A 20,617-nucleotide genomic window follows, 5' to 3' on the forward strand; every position below is an offset into this window, starting at 1 on the left:
TGATATTTTCTTTCTTTTTTTTTTTTTTAATTTTTTTTTTTCAACGTTTTTTATTTATTTTCGGGACAGAGAGAGACAGAGCATGAACGGGGGAGGGGCAGAGAGAGAGGGAGACACAGAATCCGAAACAGGCTCCAGGCTCCGAGCCGTCGGCCCAGAGCCCGACGCGGGGCTCGAACTCACGGACCGCGAGATCGTGACCTGGCTGAAGTCGGACGCTTAACCGACTGCGCCACCCAGGCGCCCCAATTTTGATATTTTCTAATGACCTTTTCACGAATCCTGACTTCTGTTGTGTCCATCATATTGTTAAATCCATCCAAATAAGATAATTTCAAATATTATATCTTTCAATTTTAGGGTATTCGTTTTTCTCTTGTTCCTAGATTCCAATATCCTGTTGAAATTCTCTACCTTTTCATTCATTTTGTCCATCTTTCCTCTGTTTTAATATACTAATCATAGTTATTTTAAAGCCCATCTGATAGATCCATTATCTGGATTATCTAAGGGTCTGGTTATATTTATGTTTTATGTTTCTTGGCCATTTTCTTGCTCTTTACTTTTTACTGTATGCCTAATGTTATATATGAGAACACAGAGGCTGCAAATGATACTGTTACCAGAGAAACTTCTTTCTTCAGCTAGTCAGAGATGATTTGGGACTAATGATGTCAGTCCAGTCAGGGATTGAGCTGGGGCTAGAGGCGGGTTGCAGTTTTTGTAAATCAGTCCACCCTTGGTTCCTGTCTGTCCTTCTGGGCTTTTGATTGAGAGCCTGGGAGATCTGTCTCCTCAGCTGTGAAAGAGAGCAAGAGAGTCAAGTCAGCCCCCACCGGAGGTTCTGAATTTAGATCACTAGCCTCCTGCCCCATAGCTTCACAAAACAGCAAATGTCTTAAGGGTAGACAAATTGTGTATTTGTGGAAAGCCCTTCCTTATCGCAGGATTTTGTCTCCTAAGGACCCTAAGATTGTGGGAGATTTAACTTTAAATCTTCTTAGGCTTTTATTTATTTAAAAAAAATTTTTTTAATGTTTATTTAATTTTGAGAGAGTGACAGAGCAGGAGTTGGGGAGAAGCAGAGAGAGAGGGAGACCCAGAATCCGAAGCAGGCTCCAGGCTCTGAGCTGTTAGCACAGAGCCCGATGCGGGGCTCGAACCCATGAACCGTGAGATCATGACCTGAGCCAAAGTCGGCCGCTAACCAACTGAGCCACCCAGGGGCCCCTAAATCTTCTTAGGCTTTTATATTTTATTTTATTTTTATTTTATTTTATTATTTTAATTTTATTATTTTTTCCATATCAAAAAAAAAATCAACTTCTTTCTTTAGTGAACTTTTTTACAAGGGTGGAATCATTATAGTATACATAACTTCTTTTTTTTTTTTTTTTTTTTTTTTTTTAAATTTTTTTTCAACGTTTTTTATTTATTTTTGGGACAGAGAGAGACAGAGCATGAATGGGGGAGGGGCAGAGAGAGAGGGAGACACAGAATCGGAAACAGGCTCCAGGCTCCGAGCCATCAGCCCAGAGCCTGACGCGGGGCTCGAACTCACAGACCGCGAGATCGTGACCTGGCTGAAGTCGGACGCTTAACCGACTGCGCCACCCAGGCGCCCCTACATAACTTCTTAATTAAATATACACACATATTTGCTGATAAAACACTGAAATTGTTTTAATTTACTTTTAAACTTATGGTGGAGTTCTAGCTTCCTATGTTTGCATTTTATTTTGTGTTATTTGTATTCTTTGTTCATTTATTTTTGTACTTTAATCTTTTTCGTATCCATTTTGTAAACTTTCATACAATTAAATATTTACCTGCATATATTACATATATCAAAATTATATCTGGAACATTATATTTCCAAATCCATGATAAATGATCTGTTTATTCAGGATCCTTCACACCCTGTAAAGACAAATTCATATCATAATGAGAGTTGCATTTAAATTCTTTCTAAAACTCAAGCAATAAATTCTCTTGACTTGCTCAGATGTACAAGACCACAGCATATATATCCATTTCACATAATGAGATGATGAAATCTTTGCTTCTATTCATTATGTTATAAATATTCTTTTTTTAATTTAATTTTTTATTTTTTAAAATTTACATCCAAACTAGTTAGCATATAGTGCAACAATGACTTCAGGAGTCGATTCCTTAGTGTCCCTTACCCATTATCCCCTCCCCCCTCCCACAACCCCTCCAATAACCCTCAGTTTGTTCTCCATATTTATGAGTCTCTTCCGTTTTGTCTCCCTCCCTGTTTTTATTTTTGTTTCCCTTTCCTTATGTTCATGTTTTGTCTCTTAAAGTCCTCATATGGGTGAGTCTTATTAACTGCATTTAGCAACATCTGAAGTCCTTTAAAAATATATATTTATTGTCTTTCTTCACCACCAGAATTTAAGCTCTTTGAGGGCAGCATCTTGTTCTGTCCCGTTCACTGCTGTATCCCTAGAGTCTTGTACATAGATGTTGAGTGTACTTGTTGAATGCCTCCCCATTACATCTTGGGAGCAGCAACTGCGATCTAATTTTGGTTTTCTTCTTCCCGCACCTAACAGTGGTGTGCACATTGTGGACACAATGTTAAGATGGGTAGGTCCACCCTCTCTAGGGAATTTTAAAGATGAGCCACTTCCGACTGCCCCGTCATTGCGATTCCTCTGGACATTGCTGACCAGCCAAACACATTGCTAAAGAAAAGTGCAGGAAGTCCAGGCTTCCAACCCAAATCCCAAGTCAAGAAGGGGACTTGCTCAGTGCTGTTGGTACATGCCACTGGCCTGAAGGTAGAAAGGAAATACAGAGCAGAGCAATAGGGTTATGGTTTGATTTTCTCTTACTATACTTTGAACTGCCTCCAAAACGTAACTGTTTTCAACAGTATTATAACCCCCATGAGGCAAAACTTCCAAACACTTAACAGTTTCTTTATTTTTTTAAAATGTTTATTTATTTATTTAGGGAGAGAGAATGTGAGCAGGGGAGGGGCAAAGAGAGAGGAGGAAGAGAATCCTAAGCAGGCTCTGCACTGAGCCCGATGGCGGGCTCGATCTCACGAATCGTGAGATCATTTCATGAGCCGAAATCAAGACGCTTAACTGACTGAGCCACCCAGGAGCCCCAAGACTTAACAGTTTCTAAACTCCAAGTAATTTAGTTTAACTACAGATTCATCCACGATATACAGTCCTAACACTGTATATTATAGGCTGTGAACCATGGAATCAATGTAGTGTTTTCATTGCTAACACTGTTTTAATGAAATCACAGAAAGTATGAGCACACACTCCAGTACTAACAGTGAATTTTTATGAACACGCCCACATACTTACATGTATGTAGGTACTAAGCAGTGCTACAAATTGCATTTCTTAGTATGGTCAATGTTTTTAAGAGTAAGGAACTCACTAGCCTGAAGTATTAGTTTCACATATCTTTATTCCACATAAAACAAAACAAAACTTAGACCCATCTCATAGAACAGAATACACTTATTTAAAGTTTTGACAGTGTACAAAATTAAAACTGGGGTATTTATTCCAAAGTTTCATATAAGTATTATCTTATAAGGCAATTTCTTTCCTTTAGTAAGTAACATTTTAAGTGTCTATTATTCTGGAAGCAAATCATCTCCTAACTCTTCATCAGCAAAATCATCCTCGTCAATTCTTTTTTTTGCTGCAGTTTTTGGTCTTTCTATTTGAGGGCCCAGTGGATCCACATAGGAGGCATCTAGGTTTCAAAATAAATGGTTATATTAGAATAATACAGAAAAAACAAAACAGATGTGAAACCAGTTAGTCTCATAATCTACACTGAACTGAGTGAACAGAAATGCTCTCCCAGATCATCTAAAACTTTGTCTGTACACAAAACATTCTCAATGCCCAGTTACACAATTTGCCATCTCACCAAATCTTCTCCAGACCTGTTATGCCTGTAGGAACTGGGGGGGGGGGGGGGGGGGGGGACACCAGCACTTGCCTATTTCTTTGTTACTGCTACTTTCATAAGGTTCATTTGTCCCAGGTAAGGCTCTGAGTTTGACACTTAGTCGTTCACCTTTACTACTGCCACTGCAGTTCTGGCCACTATCTGAAAACACAAAGATAAAAATGCATTCGACACGTTGAGAACACAGAACACTACATTACGAATCTTAAAGTATACTTATTTGCCAAGAAACACGTTGTTTCGTTTGGAAGCCACCTTCTGAGGGATATAATTCTGGTTTTCTGAAACTTAAAAGGAATCTCTTCTTGGGAATCTTTAACATAGATAAAACAGCACTCGAAAGTAGTCTTTGTATGCGTTCTTTCGCATGTACGCTTAGTTACAGGTTTCAATTTTGTAGATTCACTGGTGAGAAGTTAGAGACGACGTTGACGAATATCCCTAGTAAAGAACAAAGAGCAGCTGGAGAAAAAACAAATAGGAAGTCGTAAGATCAGTATGAGCTGTATCATCAACCTCGTTATCAAGGCTGGTGAGTGGCCCTAAAATCACATCAAATGAAACACAGCAGAAGAGGTAGGAGAGGACAGAGACCGTGTAGTCACCTTCTTCAGGATTAGATTCGCCCTGTGGAGAATACGTTTTGGCTCAGTATGAGGAAAAACTAAGAGGACTGTAGCATCCAAACACGGACTGGCTGCCATGGGAAATCCTGCAATCCATAGCACTGAAGATTTTCAGACCGGGTCGAACACTCACGGTACTAGGAAACATGAGTAGTAATTCTTAACCTTGAACTTCTATCATATTTTTCAAAGAAACACTCCTTAGCCCCATCGTTTTTATTTCCTTCCCTTAAAATTCCCACAATGTTATTTTTTCCTATTATGGGAGCTTCACAAAAGTGAAAAATGAGAGTAGTCTGTCTATCAACATCCACTGATCATTTATTTTCTGACTATACTTTATATTTTAGTTTATTGACAATGTCTCCGGGAATAAACTAAAACAAGATGGTCTTTAAGATCCCCACATTTTAATGGTGGCCAAATTTCTCTCTAAATTCTTACAGAAAACATAACCATTTCCCCCCATTGTTATTACTGGAAAATGAAATGCTTAGTTTTAGGCACTGAATGGTTGTATACATTGTTTTTTTGTTTTTGTTTTTATTTTGCTCCTAATTTTTTGTTACAGTTGAGCTCATCTTTTCCATCTGTAGGTGTAAATGGTTATCTTTCAAAGTGCTTGAGTGAGCTCAGGTCAAAAATTTGAAAACCGTTGCTTTAGGCAATATTTCTTTTTTCACTTTTCATATAGATATAAGTCATATATATGAGTAAAACAAAACTCTCACATTCCCTCAGACATCTGTAGGCCTTCTGAAATCCCAACACACTAAAGCATTCCAATCCTGTGGAAAGAGCAAACCTTAAAAAAATAAAAACTGACTCCGTACAAAAACCTCAAATGTCCAACTTGAAAAGCCATGAATACTGATTTTTTTGTTTTAAAGATTTTTATTTGTAAGTAATCTCTACACCCAACGTGGGGCCCAAAGCCATGATCCCTAGATTGAGAGTCACGTGCTCCTCTGACTGAGCCAGCCAGGCGCCCCCCCCCCCCCATGAATACAGTTTTTAAACGCTTCCTATAATTATAAACGCCAGAGAGGGAATATATTGCGAATATCCTTATTTCATAATTTTCAATCAACTTCAAGGAGTGACACTGCCACACATGGGGAGGGACAAATGGATCGATAAGCACTTGTAAGTCTAGGTGGGGTTTTATGGCTAAATAATAAATCAGGTTATTATATTCATCTCAGTACTGCAACAAATAACAGTTACTATTTCCTAGAGAAGAGTTAAAAAATAGCTTCCAAAAACAAGAATATGGAGATCAATTTATCTGAATTATCAATCAATTAACACTAAGACTTCCAAATGATACTTTTTATTAGGGAAAAATCTTAGAATCACAGAATTTAGAGTAATAAGGATCCTTCAAGCTTACCTATACCAGAAAAAAAAATAATACCCCCATGAAATGGACAATGTATATAGACAAGTTTCAAAAAAACCAAAACAAAACAATACAACTGGTCAATAAACATAAAATTATTTAAGTTTACTTAACCTTAGAAACATATTAAGTGAGAAAAATAAAGTCAGATCACTACATACTGAGTGATACCATTTTTAGAAAGGTTAAAACAAGTAAAATTAAATCTAGTGTTTACATCCTGATAACATTGTGAAAAGGCAAGAAACTAAACAAATATAAACCTGAATGTATATAAAACAGAAAAAAACCCTCATAGTGGCTACCTGTGGGGAAGGCAGGAGACGGAGTGGGAAGAAGCACATAGGTAGGCAGAGCAGTAATGTTCTGGTTCTAATGCTTTGTGATGGCTTCAGTAAGTTTATTTTTATATGCTGGGTAACTTAAGAGTGCTACATTACTTCTTTTGGAGGTATCAAGTATTACATAATTTAAATCTTCACATAATTCTACATGTAAGATTCAACAATGCCTATTAAAATGGTCAAGAGTTAAAAAAGACTAGATTAGTAAGGGAGATGAACAAATTTTCTGAGATTAATGTAGTATATATCAACAGTTAACAGCTTCGTGGTCAGAGTGGGAAGCCTCCCACCTTTCTCCGGCACAAAGGTACCAATTTGACAACATACCATCCTAAAAGCCTTTACGAGAACTCCGGAAACCACTCAAGAAGTTACAGTACCCCAGGAAAACTCAAATCCAAGGACAACTGCACTGAAGCAGGTAAGAAAAGCCATTCGATTTCAACCGGGTCAGCCGCTATCCCAAGCCAGCGGAGCTCACGACTGGGAGAAAAAGCCCAACATGCAACGTCTCCCTTGGGAGGGGACAAAGAAGAGCGGAACACGCCTCCAGCATTTTCGTCTCTCGGGTGCTGCCCGAGACACTGGTTTCGGTCTTGCCGGACTCGGAGTGCTGGCGAGGAACCGGCGCACTCTCTGGATGAGAAGGAAAGAGCTCAGCGGTTCGGTGCACTGAGTACCTCCCCCCACGGCACCCAGAAGCTGCACAGCCGGCCGCGACCAGGGGAAGTATCCAGCTCACAGCTTCTTCCTCAGCAAAGAAAGATTCGAGTGGAACATACAGCCAACATTCCGGCTTTAGGCAGGGCTGGGGGAATCCCGAGGGCCCGGTCTCCCCAGCACTAACGAGGAACTGGCATACCTTGAATGCAAGGGGGCTGCGGAGAACAAGAGGGCTCAGGAGCTTACTGGCTGCTGGAGATCCTGCAGCATCCCACACGGACCCCAGAGGAAGAAGAGATGACGAATCCTGAAACCTAACTGGGAAATTACATGTAGAAGCTGAGAGAAGACGCATACTGTGAAAACTTGGAGACCCCCATAGTCTCGAGTGGGACTGATTGGTGACGGTTTTCCCTGTACAAAGCCAGCCCCCCAAAACCAGAGAAAAGTGGCTATTTCTTCAAATGCAGAAATCACAAAAAACATGAAAGCATGGCCCAGTGAAAGAAAGAAAGTGAATCTTCGGAAACTGACCCTGAGGAAATGACGATCCGTTGATTTGATTACCTGACAAAAAATTCAAAATAATTGTCTTAAATAAGGTCAATGTGCTACAAGAGAACATAGACAGACAATAAATGGAATCAAGAACATGAAGCATAGACAAAAGTAAACTATCAACTAAGATAGAAACTAAAAAAGGACCAAATAGAAATTCTGGAGCTGAAGGATACAATAACTGAATTGAAAAATTCACTACAAGGGTTCAAAAGCAGATGTGATCAAGCAGAATAAAGGATCTCTGAACTCAGAGACAGGTCATTTGAAATTACTGTATCAGAAGAACAAAAAGAAAAAAATAAAGAAAAGTGAAGAAAGCCTAAGAGAATTATGGAACAAAATTCAGATCATGGGGCATAAACGTATCAGTATACATATTACAGGAGTCCTAGAAGGAGAAGAGAGAAAGAATGGAACAGAGAGATTATTTGAAGAAATAATGTATGAAAATTTTCCAAATATGAGAAAGGAAATGAATATCCAAATTCAAGAAGCTCAAAGAACTCCAAACAGGATGGACCTAAAAAATACCACATTGAGACACACAATCAAACTGGCAATTCAAAGACAAAGAATCTTAAAGCCAGCAAGAGAAAAGCTAATTCATCATAAACAAGGGACCAACCATACAATTATCAGATTTCCGAGCAGAAACATTATAGGCTAGAAAGGAGTGAGATGATACATTCAAAGTGCTGGAAGAAAAATCTGCCAACCAAGAATACTATATTTGGGGAAACTGTCCTTCAGAAAGGACAGAGAAGTAAAGACTTTTCTGGATAAACAAAGGCTGGGAGAGTTTATCACCACTAGTTCTGGCTTGCATGAATTGCTAAACAGAATCCTTCAAGTTGAAACAAAAGGACACTAGACTGGAACAGAAAATCATATGAAAACATAAAGCTCTCTGTAAAGGTAAATATACATAAGCACTGAATCCTGAAATACTGTCATGGTAGTACAGAAGTCATTTTTAATTCAGATATAGAATACAGAAGCATAAAAATAACTGCAACTATGTTAAAGAATACAAATTATAAAAAGATGTAATTTGTAACATTGATACACAGTGATGGGGCAATGTAAAGGAGTAAAGTTTTTGTATGTGATTGAAGTTGTTATTAGTTTAAAATAGATTGTTATAACTATAGAATGTTTTAGGTAATTCCCACGGCAACCAAAAAGAAAATGCCTATAGGAGATGCACAGAGGAAAATGAGAAAGGAATCAAAGTATGCTACTACAGAACAAAACAAAACAAAACCCCCCAAGCCCCACAAAGACATAAAAAGGTAGGCAGCAAGGAAGATAAAGGACAAAATAACTATAAAGCACACAAAAAATTTAACATAATGATAATAGTTAAGTACTTCCCTATATGTAATTATTTTAAATGTGAATGGATTAAACTCCCCAATAAAAAGACACAGAGTGGCTGATGGGTAAAAAAAAAAAAATCCAACTATATGCTATTTATAAGAGACAAACTTCACATATAATGACATACATAGGCTGAAAGTGAATAGATAAAAAAAGATATTCCATGTAAATGGGAACTGAAAGAAAACAGGAGTGTCCATACTTATTTCAAAAATAGACTTTAAGTCGAAAATGATCAAAAAGACACAGAAGGACATTATATCAAAGGGCCAATTCACCAGGAAGTTATAACAATTATATATGCACCTTAACAGCTGAGCAACCAATATATGAAGCAAACAAGGACAGAACTGAAAGAAGAAAAGGCAGTAACACAATAATAGTAAGAGATTTCAATGCCTCACTTTTTTTTTTAATGTTTATTTATTTAGAGAGAGAAAGGGAGCAAAGCAGCAGAGCGGCAGAGAGAGAGAGAGAGGGAGACAGAGAATCCCAAGCAGGCTCTGTGCCGTCAGTGTGGAGCCTGACATGGGGCTCGATCTCATGAACCGGGAGATCACGACCTGAGCCGAAATCAAGAGCCAGATGCTTAACCAGCCTAGCCCCCCAGATGCCCTGAATGCCTCACTTTCAGTAACAGCTCAACCAGCTACAGCATCCGACTCCCGAAGCTTTCACTCAGCAGAGATTCAGCTATGTTGTTGTATGTATCCTTCCATTCAATTGCCGAGGAGTTGTACAGATACATCACAGTTTATCCAGTCCCCTGTTGATGACTTACGTGTTGCTTCCAGTTTGGGGCTATTTGAAATAAAGCTGCTATGGATAATTTGTGTACAAGTCTTTGTGTGGGCACATACTTTAGTTTCTCTCGAGTAAATTCCTAGAAGTAGAATGGCTAGATAGTATGGTTCAGTGTATGTCTAACTTTAAAAAAAACTGTCAAACTACTTGCTACAATGGCTGTCCCATTTTACATTCCATCAGCAGTGAGTGAGAGTGACAATTATTCCACATCCTCACCATCACTTGCTATGGACAGTCTTTTTAATTTTAGTCATTCTACTGGGTATCTAGTTTTAATCTGCATTTCCCCAATGATTAATGATTGACCATCTTTTCATGGGCTTATTTTTCATTTGTATACCCTTAGTTAAAATGTTTTGATAACTTAGAGTTTATCTTAAACAATAAGTATGGTGCATTCTTCCAAGAATGTTGAGGATACATGTTTACCCTTCCCAAATCTCTGTGGATAACAGTAAATCTATACAAAATCTGTAGCAGTACAGAGAATGAGTGTATGTTTGGGTGTTGTGGAGGTGATGGCGGGGGCATATCAACATTCATGTATTATGGAGATTAACCCCACCCCAGCTTTACTGAGATGTAACCGACATCTAGCATTGTGTAAACTCATGGTATACAATGTGACCGTTTGCTACACGTATATGTTGCAATTTGGTTGCTACCACAGCACCAGATAACACCTCCATCATGTCACATATTATCTTTTTTTTTTTTTTGCACTGAGAACATTTAAGATCTTAGCAGCTTTTAAGTATATAATACAATGTATTTTTTTTAATTTTTATAAACTTTCAAAATTTATTTTGAGAGAGAGAGGGAGAGAGAGAGTGTGTGCATGAGCAGGGGAGGGGTAGAGAGACGGAGAGAGAGAATTCCAAGCCAGCTCTGGACTGTCAGCACAAAGCCTGATGCGGGGCTTGAACTCACGAACCGCGAGATCATGACCTGAGCCAAAATCAAGAGTTGGACACTTAACCAACTGAGCCACCCAGGCGCCCCTATGATACAGCATTGTTAACTGTAATCACAACGCTGTACATTAGATCCCCAGAACTTACTTATTTTCTAACTGGAAGTTTGTATCCAACATCTCCCTCGACCCCTGGTAACCACAGTGACCATGATTCTATTCTCCGTTCCTACAAGATTGGCTCTTTTATTCCACATACAAGTGATATCAAACAGTATTTGTCTTTTTCCGACTTACCTCACTTAGCATAATGCCTTCAGGTTTCATTCATGTTGTTGCAAATGTCAGGATTTCCTTATTTCTCATGGGTGATCAATACTCTATTGTATAGATACTCCCCATCTTCTTTATCTTTTCATCTGCTGACAGACACTTAGTTTCTGCATCTTGGCTACTGTAAATAATGCTGCAGTGAATATGGGAGTGTAGATCTGCCTCTTTTTTTTTTTAAACGTTTACTTATTTTGAGAGAGTGAGCAGGGGAAAGGCAGTGAGAGAGGGAGACAGAATCCCATGCAGGCTCTGCACTGCCAGTGCGGAGCCCGACTAGGAGCTTGAAGTGAGATCGAGACTTGGATGCTTAACCAACTGAGCCACGCAGATGCCCCGATCACTACTTGATTCTATGACCCACTAATATCCTGTTTTCATTTCCTCTGGATACATACCCAGAAGTGAGATTGTTGGGATCATATGATCATTGTATTTTTAATAGATTATTTTATTTTTTTATTATTTTTTCTTTTAAATATATATTTTTTATTAATTAATTTTTAAAGTTTATTTATTTTGAGAGACAGAGAATGTGGAGGAGGGCAGAGAGAGAGAGAGAGAGAGAAACCCGATGCGGGGCTTGAACTCGCAAACCATGAGATCATGACCTGAGCTGATACCAAGAGTCAGATGCTTAATGGACTGAGCCACCTAGGTGCCCTTATTTTTAACATATTTTAAATTTTATTTATTTATAGAGAGGGAGAACACAAGAGGGGGAGTGCAAAGAGAGAGAGAGAGAGGGGCGGGGGAGAATCCCAAGGGGGGTCTGCACTGTCAGCAGAGAGACCGACACAGGGCTCAAACTCACAAACTGTGAGATCATAACCTGAGCCAAGATCAAGAGTTGGATGCTTAACTGACTGAGCCACCAGGTGTCCCTATTTTTAAAATTTTCAAGAGTCTCCACATTATTTTCCATGGTGGCTGCACCAATTTACATTCCCATCAACAGTGTACAAGGGTTCCCTTTTTTTCTACATCCCTGCCAACACTTGTCACCTCTTGTCATTTTGGTGACAGTCATTCTAACAGGTGTGAGGTGGTAACTCATTGTGATTCTGGTGATTAGCGACGTTAAACATTTTTTCATGTGTCTGTTAACCATCTGTATGCCTCCTTTGGAAGAATGTCTATTCAGTTGTTCTTCAGCCCATTTAAAAGTCTATGGTTTTTTTGTTACTGAGTTGTAGAAGTTCTTTATAAATTTTAGAATATTAAGCCTTATCAGATATGTGGCCATCCATATACCTTCCTCAGTAAAGTGCCTGTTCAAATATTTTCCTGATCCAAAAAACCCAAAAACCAAAAAACAAATTGGGTCGTTTTCTTACTATTAAGTTGTAAGAGCTTTTTTTATATTCTAGTCCCTTGTCAGATACGTGTTCTGCAAATATTTTCTATTTTGGCTTGCCTTTCACTTTTTTTTTTAAAGTAAGATCCACACCCAGCATTGAGCCCAATGCAGAGATTGAACTCGCGACTCTGAGATCAAGACCTGAGCTGAGATCAAGAGTCAGACGCTTAACTAACTGCGCCACCCAGGCGTCCTGCCTTTTCACTCGTGTGTCTTTTGAGAAGCAAATGTTAATTTTGATGAAGTTCAATTTATCCATTTAAAAAAATTTTATGGATCATGCTTTTAATGTCGTATCTTAAGAAATCTTTGGCTAATCCAAAGTCACAAAGATTTTCTCCTGTGTTTTCTTCTGCGTGTTTATAGTTTTCAGTTTTATATTTAGGCTATGATCTATTTGAGTTAATTTTTCTTTTATTTTTTTTTTTTATTTTTAATTATTTTTTTTTTTTCAACGTTTTTTATTTATTTTTGGGACAGAGAGAGGCAGAGCATGAACGGGGGAGGGGCAGAGAGAGAGGGAGACACAGAATCGGAAACAGGCTCCAGGCTCCGAGCCGTCAGCCCAGAGCCCGACGCGGGGCTCGAACTCACGGACCGCGAGATCGTGACCTGGCTGAAGTCGGACGCTTAACCGACTGCGCCACCCAGGCGCCCCTTGAGTTAATTTTTCTATATGGTGTAATTTGTTGATCAACGTTAATTTTTTTACATGTGGATGTCCAATAAATCCAGCCCTGCTTGTTGAAAAGACTATCCTCTTTCCATAAAACTGTTTTTGCATTTTTGTTAAAGGTTAATTGATTATGTATGAGTCTATTTCCAGACACTATATTTTGTTCCACTGCTACATATCTATCAAAAGGAAAACTTTTAATGTCCACATTTCTGGAGTCACATACAACATCTGTTTTACCTGTTTATTTGAATATTTCCCTTCTACTAGTTTGGAAGCTATACATCCCATTTCAATTATTTTTATATTTACTAAACATTTTAGGCATTTTAACACATATATTTAACAAATTTTAAAATTAATCAGTATCCTTACTCTCCTCCCAAACAAAGCCAAGGTCTTTGAATGCTTTATTCTATTACAACTTATATCTCTGCCTTAAATGTTACTGTAGTCCAGGAATTTCGTTTTATCTTGATTTTTAAAAAATCTACAATATAGGGGTGCCTGGGTGGCTCAGTCAGTTAAGTGTCTGACTTCAGCTCAGGTCATGATCTCACAGTTTGTGGGTTAGAGTCACCCAATTATATATGTAGGTTAGATCTTTTCACTACATCCTTCATGTCCTTTAATCTCTCCTATTTTCCATCACTGTGACCCTCTGTCCTGCATTCTGGGTAATTTTTCAGCTCTGTCTTCCAGGTCATGCATTCTCTCTTTATCTGATCTAATGAGCTATTTAGGGCCAACAAACTTTTTCTGTAAAGGGTCAAATAGCAAATGTTTGATGCTTTGCATGCCATATGGTTTCTATTGCAGCGTGAAATCAGATTGAGCATGGCTGTGCTCCAGGAAAACTTTACTGCCAAAAACAGGTGGTGGCTCAAGCCAGATTTGATCTGCAGGCTGTAGTTTTCCAACCCTTGGTTTAAGCCATCTAACCTTTTTAATAGAGGAATTTCTAATTTCAATTATATTTTCATTTTTGGAAGTTGTATTTGGTTCTTTCCAATCTGCCTAGTAACTTCTATATTCTTTTATCACTTTACCATACTTAAAACACACAAGAATTCCCCACTATTTTGAATCTGATTTCTGGGATTGTATAGTGAGAATTTGGACAGTGAGGAAATCTGTGTTATTTGAGTTTTAAATTTTAGTTTATTATTACTTTTAATTTTTTTTAATGTTTATTTATTTTTGAGAGAGAAAGACAGAGTGTGAGTGGGGGAGAGGCAGAAAGAGAGGGAGACACAGAATCCACAGCAGGCTCCAGGCTCTGAGCTGTCAGCACAGAGCCCGACGCAGGGCTCAAACTCACGAACCGTGAGATCACGACCTGAGCCGAAGTCTGATGCTCAGCCAACTGAGCCACACGGGCTCCCCAAATCTTAAATTGTAGATAGCAAGTGTTTAAGTGTTTTAAGAGTTCAGATACCTGAGGATAACAACCACATTTAAAAAAAATTATCTATTTTTTTGAATCTATTTTGACTCTATTCAGTTCTAGAGTTCAGATAACAAAAGATATCTATATTGTCACTTACAAAATATATATATTTTTTAAAAATTTATTTATTTTGAGAGAGAGATGGGGGGTGGGCAAGGAGCGCAGGAATCCCAAGCAGCTCTATGCTGTCAGTGCAGAGCACGACACGGGGCCTGATTTCATGAACTGCAAGATCATGACCTGAGCCGAATGCCAAGAGTCAGATGCTTAACTAACCGAGCCACCCAGGCGCCCCAGGATTTTATTTTTAAGCAATCTCTTAAAAATGTGGGGCTTGAACCACAACCCTGAGATCAAGAGTCACATGCTCCACCGACTGAGTCAGCCAAGTGCCCCTTAAAACATATTTGTATCTGATAATTAAAATATCTGTAGTCTCTGGGGTGCTGTCAGCACAGAGCCTGCTTGGGATTCTCTCTCTCCCTCTCCAAATAAACAAATTAACATTTAAAAAATACCTTTAGTCTTTGAAAATTGGATTCTACAGTTTCTTTTGTTGAGCATTCATAGTGCTTTATCTTCATGTATCCAGACTTTTTTCAATGTTTATTTTTGAGAGAGAGTGCATGAGTGAGGGAGGTGCAGAGAGATAGGGGGACACAGGATCTGAAGTGGGCTCCACGCTGACAGCAAGTGCCCAATGTGGGACTTGAACTCATGAACCATGAGATCATGACCTGAGCCAAAATCAGACAGTCAACTGACTGAACCACCCATGAGCCCCAAGACTTTTATTGCATTTAAGTTTTAAAATTTATTTTTGAGGGGGAGAGGGGCAGCGAGGGAGACAGGATCTGAGCGGGCTCTGTGCTGACAGCACACAGCACCATGCAGTGCTGGAACTCACAAACCATGAGATCGTGACCTGAGCCAAAGTCAGAGGTGCAACTGACTGAGCCACCCAGGTACCCCACCACCCCCGCCCTTTGTTTTTCATCGTGTGTTCCTGTTCTTTGTAACTTTATCTGAAGGCCTTGTTTGAGGCTTGTCTACAGCATACTCCTTCGGAGTGGGTCCAAGCCTGTGTCTCCTAGGCATCTGGGAGCAGCACCAACAGTTCCACTTTAAGCCCAGCTTTCAGCTTGGGGTTCCGCAGGTCACACACGGGTGATACATACTCTGTCTCCCAAACTCTGTGATTGAGGGCTTAAGATTAGGGATTTTCCAGGGAGCTTTTCCTGTTTTTTGCATTCCAGGAGTGCCAAGGTGGAAACCGTCCTCTGTGGGGTGGATTCTTTTCTAGTTGACCCACTGCCAGTATTTCTTACTAGGAGTCCTGGCTTTATGAAGGGATTCTTTGATCTGACTCCTGACGTTTTGGGGGCCCCTGGCTGTTCTCTCTTGTTCCCCATGAATGGCTTCTAGACCCAGGATCTAGGCTACTAGGGACTAGCTAGGACAAAGGCCAGCTCTTGCATTTACTCCTTTGGGTTTAAATTTTCTATTCATTGGAATCTCCAAAGAATTTCCCTTAAAAATGTTTTTTTTACTTATTTTAAGAGAGAGGGAGAGAGAATGAGAGGGGGAGGGGGCAGATGGAGAAGGAGGGAGAGAATCCCGAGCAGACTCACCCTGTCAGCACAGAGCCTGACGGGGTGCTTGATCTCAGGAACCACGAGATCACGACCTGTGCCAAAATCAAGAGCTGGATGCTTAACCGACTGAGGCATCCAGGCGCCCTAAGAATTTCCCTTTTTCTTGCCAACTCAGCCATGCATTTACAAGGTTTTTTTTCATTTTCTTATTTCCTTCCTCTTCCCCACCCCTCCCCCCCCCCCCCCCCAATATTCAATTCACCACTTTTAGGAGTGCTATTCCTGGAGGAGTTTCCTTGAATATTCAGTCCATCTTACTGTCAGAAATAGAAGTAATAATTTCAGTAAGCAGGAGCACACATATGAATAACTAAAAAACTTAAGTCTGACCTCTTTATTTTTCATATGAAAAAACACGCTTAAAGAGGTAAAGTCACTTGTTCGAGAGTTCACAGTTAGTGGCAAGGCCATCAGCAAAACCCAGGTTGCCTGACTGCCGGCCTAGTCCTTGCCCATTCTACAAGTATGCCTCTTTGGCAAAGAATCCATGTAAAGTGTGGCACTTCCCATACAGCTGTGAGTTTACACGAGTAAGTACGGCTGTATTCATATGTGCATTCCTGCCATATGCTATTCCAAGCTTAGCAGCTTGGCAGATTCTATAGAATATGGCGGTCTTAATAATGATAAATATCCAGGCAAAGTAAACTCAAAATCTCTTTTCATAGCCCTATGTTTCAGACCCTTCTCATATGCCCAGAATAACCTTGTCTTATAATAATCTTGTCTTTATAAAGCAAGCCTGCAATCTTGAGACTTGGGAAAAATCCCATGATACTTCTGCTAGAAGGGAGACTACATCCTGCCTTGACCAATGTTTCTACAAGGCCAACTCATACTAAGAAGGTGAACTGTTTGTAACATTTTAGAAAAGTTAAGGTTTTAAAATACAAGAGTTTCTTTTCTGTTCCGGTAGAACAGTGAGTTTTATAACATAGGCTCTATTCATGGAACAAATTAAGTAAAGTTAAGAGGCTGACTACATCAACTTTCACCATACATTCTCTTCAAATAAAAATGAATTCCCTTTCCAAGGGAAGACAGTCGTTACTTATTTAGAAAGAATATGGTTAAGAGTATGAAAATTATTTATAATTGTAGATAAAATGAAGGCAGAAGAAAGTCACTACAGAGAGAAGATGAAAAACAATATACGTCGTTTTTGCTAATTCTTTAAACAGAATCAGATTATGGCAAAGATTTTACAAAACGGAGTCTGTAGCACATTTGCAGGAGTAATGTGAAAATAAGACAAGCATATAGATTTCTTTATCTTTCGTGCCACCAACAAGATTTTAAAAATCTGATGGGACTTAATTGTGTTGTACTCAGTGCCTGGAGTTGCCCCACGTGTGGCAGAGGCAAAGGGACAGGGCCACCCCCGCAGGTCCTTTATCCTCTGCGGTGACTCTTACCTCAAACAGTTACTACACATAATTTCCATGATGCCACACCTTTAGCGCATTTGAAAAACCCAATAAAATATCTTATTTTCTCGTTTTTTTCCTATTTTATTGATTTCAGTATGCTTTTAACACTTTTGTATGAATTATAAAAAAGTAAAGAGAAACCACACTGTATAATTACAGTTGTTCACTACACTCTAGTTGCAAATAAGATTCTTTTTCAAAAGTTGTATCATCTCCAGAAGCTGTTATATTAAATATTAAATGTTCAAAGGCTTCGGGACTTCTGATGGCAACATAACTCCCTTAAAGCTTGGGCAAGGAAGCACGATGTCAGATGTCCCCACAGTGGAGACAATTGCCAGTAACAATTGCCACAGAGTGATACAACTGTAGAGAGCAGAATTAAACCTGGAATTATTTCCAGTTGAACATTTAGCTCATTCTCGTGTTTTCTGTCACCGATAATGTGATCAATATATGTGTGTATGTAGCTCTTTGTCTGAATCTAGGATATGGACATTTTAAAGGTCTTTAATGAAGATTACTAAACATTCCCAACAAGGCATACACTTAGAGTTCCCACCAGAAGTACTTAACTTATAAAAGAATACCCATCTCATCTCATCCTCGGTATCCTAAAGAATTATCCTTTTAGGGGCGCCTGGGTGGCGCAGTCGGTTAAGCGTCCGACTTCAGCCAGGTCACGATCTCGCGGTCTGTGAGTTCGAGCCCCGCGTCAGGCTCTGGGCTGATGGCTCGGAGCCTGGAGCCTGTTTCCGATTCTGTGTCTCCCTCTCTCTCTGCCCCTCCCCCGTTCATGCTCTGTCTCTCTCTGTCCCAAAAATAAATAAAAAAAAAAACGTTGAAAAAAAAAAAGAATTATCCTTTTAAAAAAATCATTGATAATTTTATAGCTTAATTTACATTTCTTTAATTCTTGGCATGCTACATGATGCTTCATATTTACTACCGTACAGGAGACAACAGCTGTCCACCTTCCTGCATCCCATATGCTCTTTAAATCATTGGAATCTGATTTTGGCCTCCAGCAGCATACTGAGACCACGCTCCTCAGGGTTACCCACACTATCTGAATTGGAAACTCTTATGGCCTTTTTAGTTTTCCAGGTCCAATTAACCAATACATTTCCGATAATTCTCCAACATCCAACTCCCTCCCTTAAGCTGGGGAGACTATCAACTGTCCCCTATCAGTTTCTTGTTTTTTGAAAGTGCTACCCCTTTCCCTCTGAACATGTTACACAGTGTCCCTTACTCTTTTCTATTTAAAAAAAAATGTTTTTAAATGTTTATTTATGAGAGAGAGAGAGAGAGAGAGAGAGAGAGAGCATGAGCGGGGGAGAGGCAGAGAGAGGAGACACAGAATCTGAAGCAGGCTCCAGGCTCTGAGGCATCAGCACAGAGCCCGACGCGGGGCTCAAACTCCCGAACCGTGAGATCATGATCTGAGCCAAAGTTGGGACACTTAGCCGACTGAGCAACCCAGGTGCTCCCCCTTACTCTTTTCAATCTCTTCTTCTTCTTCTTTTTTTTAAAATATAATTTATTGTCAAATTGACTAACATACAGTGTGTAAAGTGTGTTCTTGGTTTTTGGGGTAGATTCCCACGGTTCATCGCTTACATACTACACCCAGTGCTCATCCCAACAAGTGTCCTCTTCAGTGCCTCTCCCCCACCCTCCCATCAACACTCAGATTGTTCTCTGCTTTTCACTCTTCTTAAATTATTCTCTTGGAGCTCCTGGGTGACTCAGTTGGTTAAGCGTCCGACTTCAGCTCAGGTCATGATCTCGTGGTTCATGAGTTCGAGCCCCGCATTGGGCTCTGTGCTGACAGCTTGGAGCCTGGAACCTGCTTTGGATTCTGTGTCTCCTCTCTCTGTCCCTCCCCCGCTCATGCGCTGTCACACACTCTCTCTCTCAAGAATAAATAAACAAAAAAAATTTTTAAATGATTCTCTTTTGGTGAGCTGTAAACTATCCATTTTACTGGATTTCACTATCCATTAGACATTAAAAAAATTTTTTTTTTGGTCTCTCTCTCTCTCTCCTCCCTCTCCCAGATAATACTCACTTTAGCACCTACAAAGATGCAATCACTATGGAAGATCTTCTCTTATTCCTTAAGCATAAAGAAAGTTTTGTTTATACCTAGAAGTATGGAAGAACATCAGACAGCACTTTTGAGACCTTCAGCATGAATCTAGTGTCCAATTTACTTCTAGGTATTTTGTAGTCAGACTTGCAAGCGGTCTATACTCTTGTTACAAAAAAGCTGATATTCCTTTGCCTCTGCCCCTTTTGGAAGTTGAGGGGCAGCGTAGCATAGCTATGGATCCAAAGTACCTTCCCAAGCCCTACCATCTAAAAGACAATGGCATCGTCAGCTGAAATGCTTTAATCCCGCATAATTTTACAAGACCCATTGCTTGGACCTGATTTTGCTGTGAAAACTTTCCCTCATTTTCATATTGTTACAGCTGTGATTCTCAGTTTAACTTCACCCCTTACCTTCTACTCCTATTGAGCTAATTGTATTATTATCCAACAGAACAGCTAACAGGGATGTATCGACATTGGAAAAGGTGATTGTGGTAGCTACTGTAATAGGTAACACTCAGTTGAAAGAGGCTGTGGAGGGAATCAGTGAAGACGTAAGCAAAGTAGAGAAATGGTTTATTACATTTTTAAAATTCTATTTTGTATATCTGAAATGCTTAGTACCTGGTATATGAAAAACATATGGAAGAAAGACAAGCTGAAAGGGAATTGGTATTTATTGAATACCTGCTATGGTCAGGAACTTGATACATGCTTATTTGTTGATAGAAATACAAGAAAGAAAAAAAAAACAACTGACGGAATATGTGTGTGTGTGTGTGTGTGTGTGTGTGTACATATAAAATGTGTATATATATTTTACAGATATGTGTAATATACATTTGTTTTATATATTTTATCAGATTTGAATACATATATTACATATATCAGTAAAATGTTTAGATTGGATTTCCTGCGCTTTTTGTAATTTGCCTCTGATGG

The 20,617-nt window shown here is 39.3% G+C and overlaps 1 protein-coding gene across 8 annotated transcripts in view; it reads right to left on the reverse strand.

The window, feature by feature from the left end:
* Positions 1–3,444: 3,444 nt before the first annotated feature.
* IFT88 (intraflagellar transport 88) overlaps positions 3,445–20,617 on the reverse strand; it is a 132,958-nt gene continuing 115,785 nt past the window's right edge. For all 8 annotated transcript variants that reach the window (XM_058690327.1, XM_058690316.1, XM_058690305.1 and 5 more), the window contains 2 exons: positions 4,009–4,119; positions 3,445–3,756 (listed from right to left, as the gene is read on the reverse strand). In XM_058690327.1, the coding sequence (XP_058546310.1) occupies positions 3,635–3,756; positions 4,009–4,119 (233 nt within the window). In that variant the 3' untranslated portion in view covers positions 3,445–3,634. The remainder of the gene's footprint in view (positions 3,757–4,008; positions 4,120–20,617) is intronic.

The sequence above is a fragment of the Neofelis nebulosa genome, chromosome 1, assembly GCF_028018385.1.
Source record: "Neofelis nebulosa isolate mNeoNeb1 chromosome 1, mNeoNeb1.pri, whole genome shotgun sequence".
Classification (NCBI taxonomy): domain Eukaryota; kingdom Metazoa; phylum Chordata; class Mammalia; order Carnivora; family Felidae; genus Neofelis; species Neofelis nebulosa.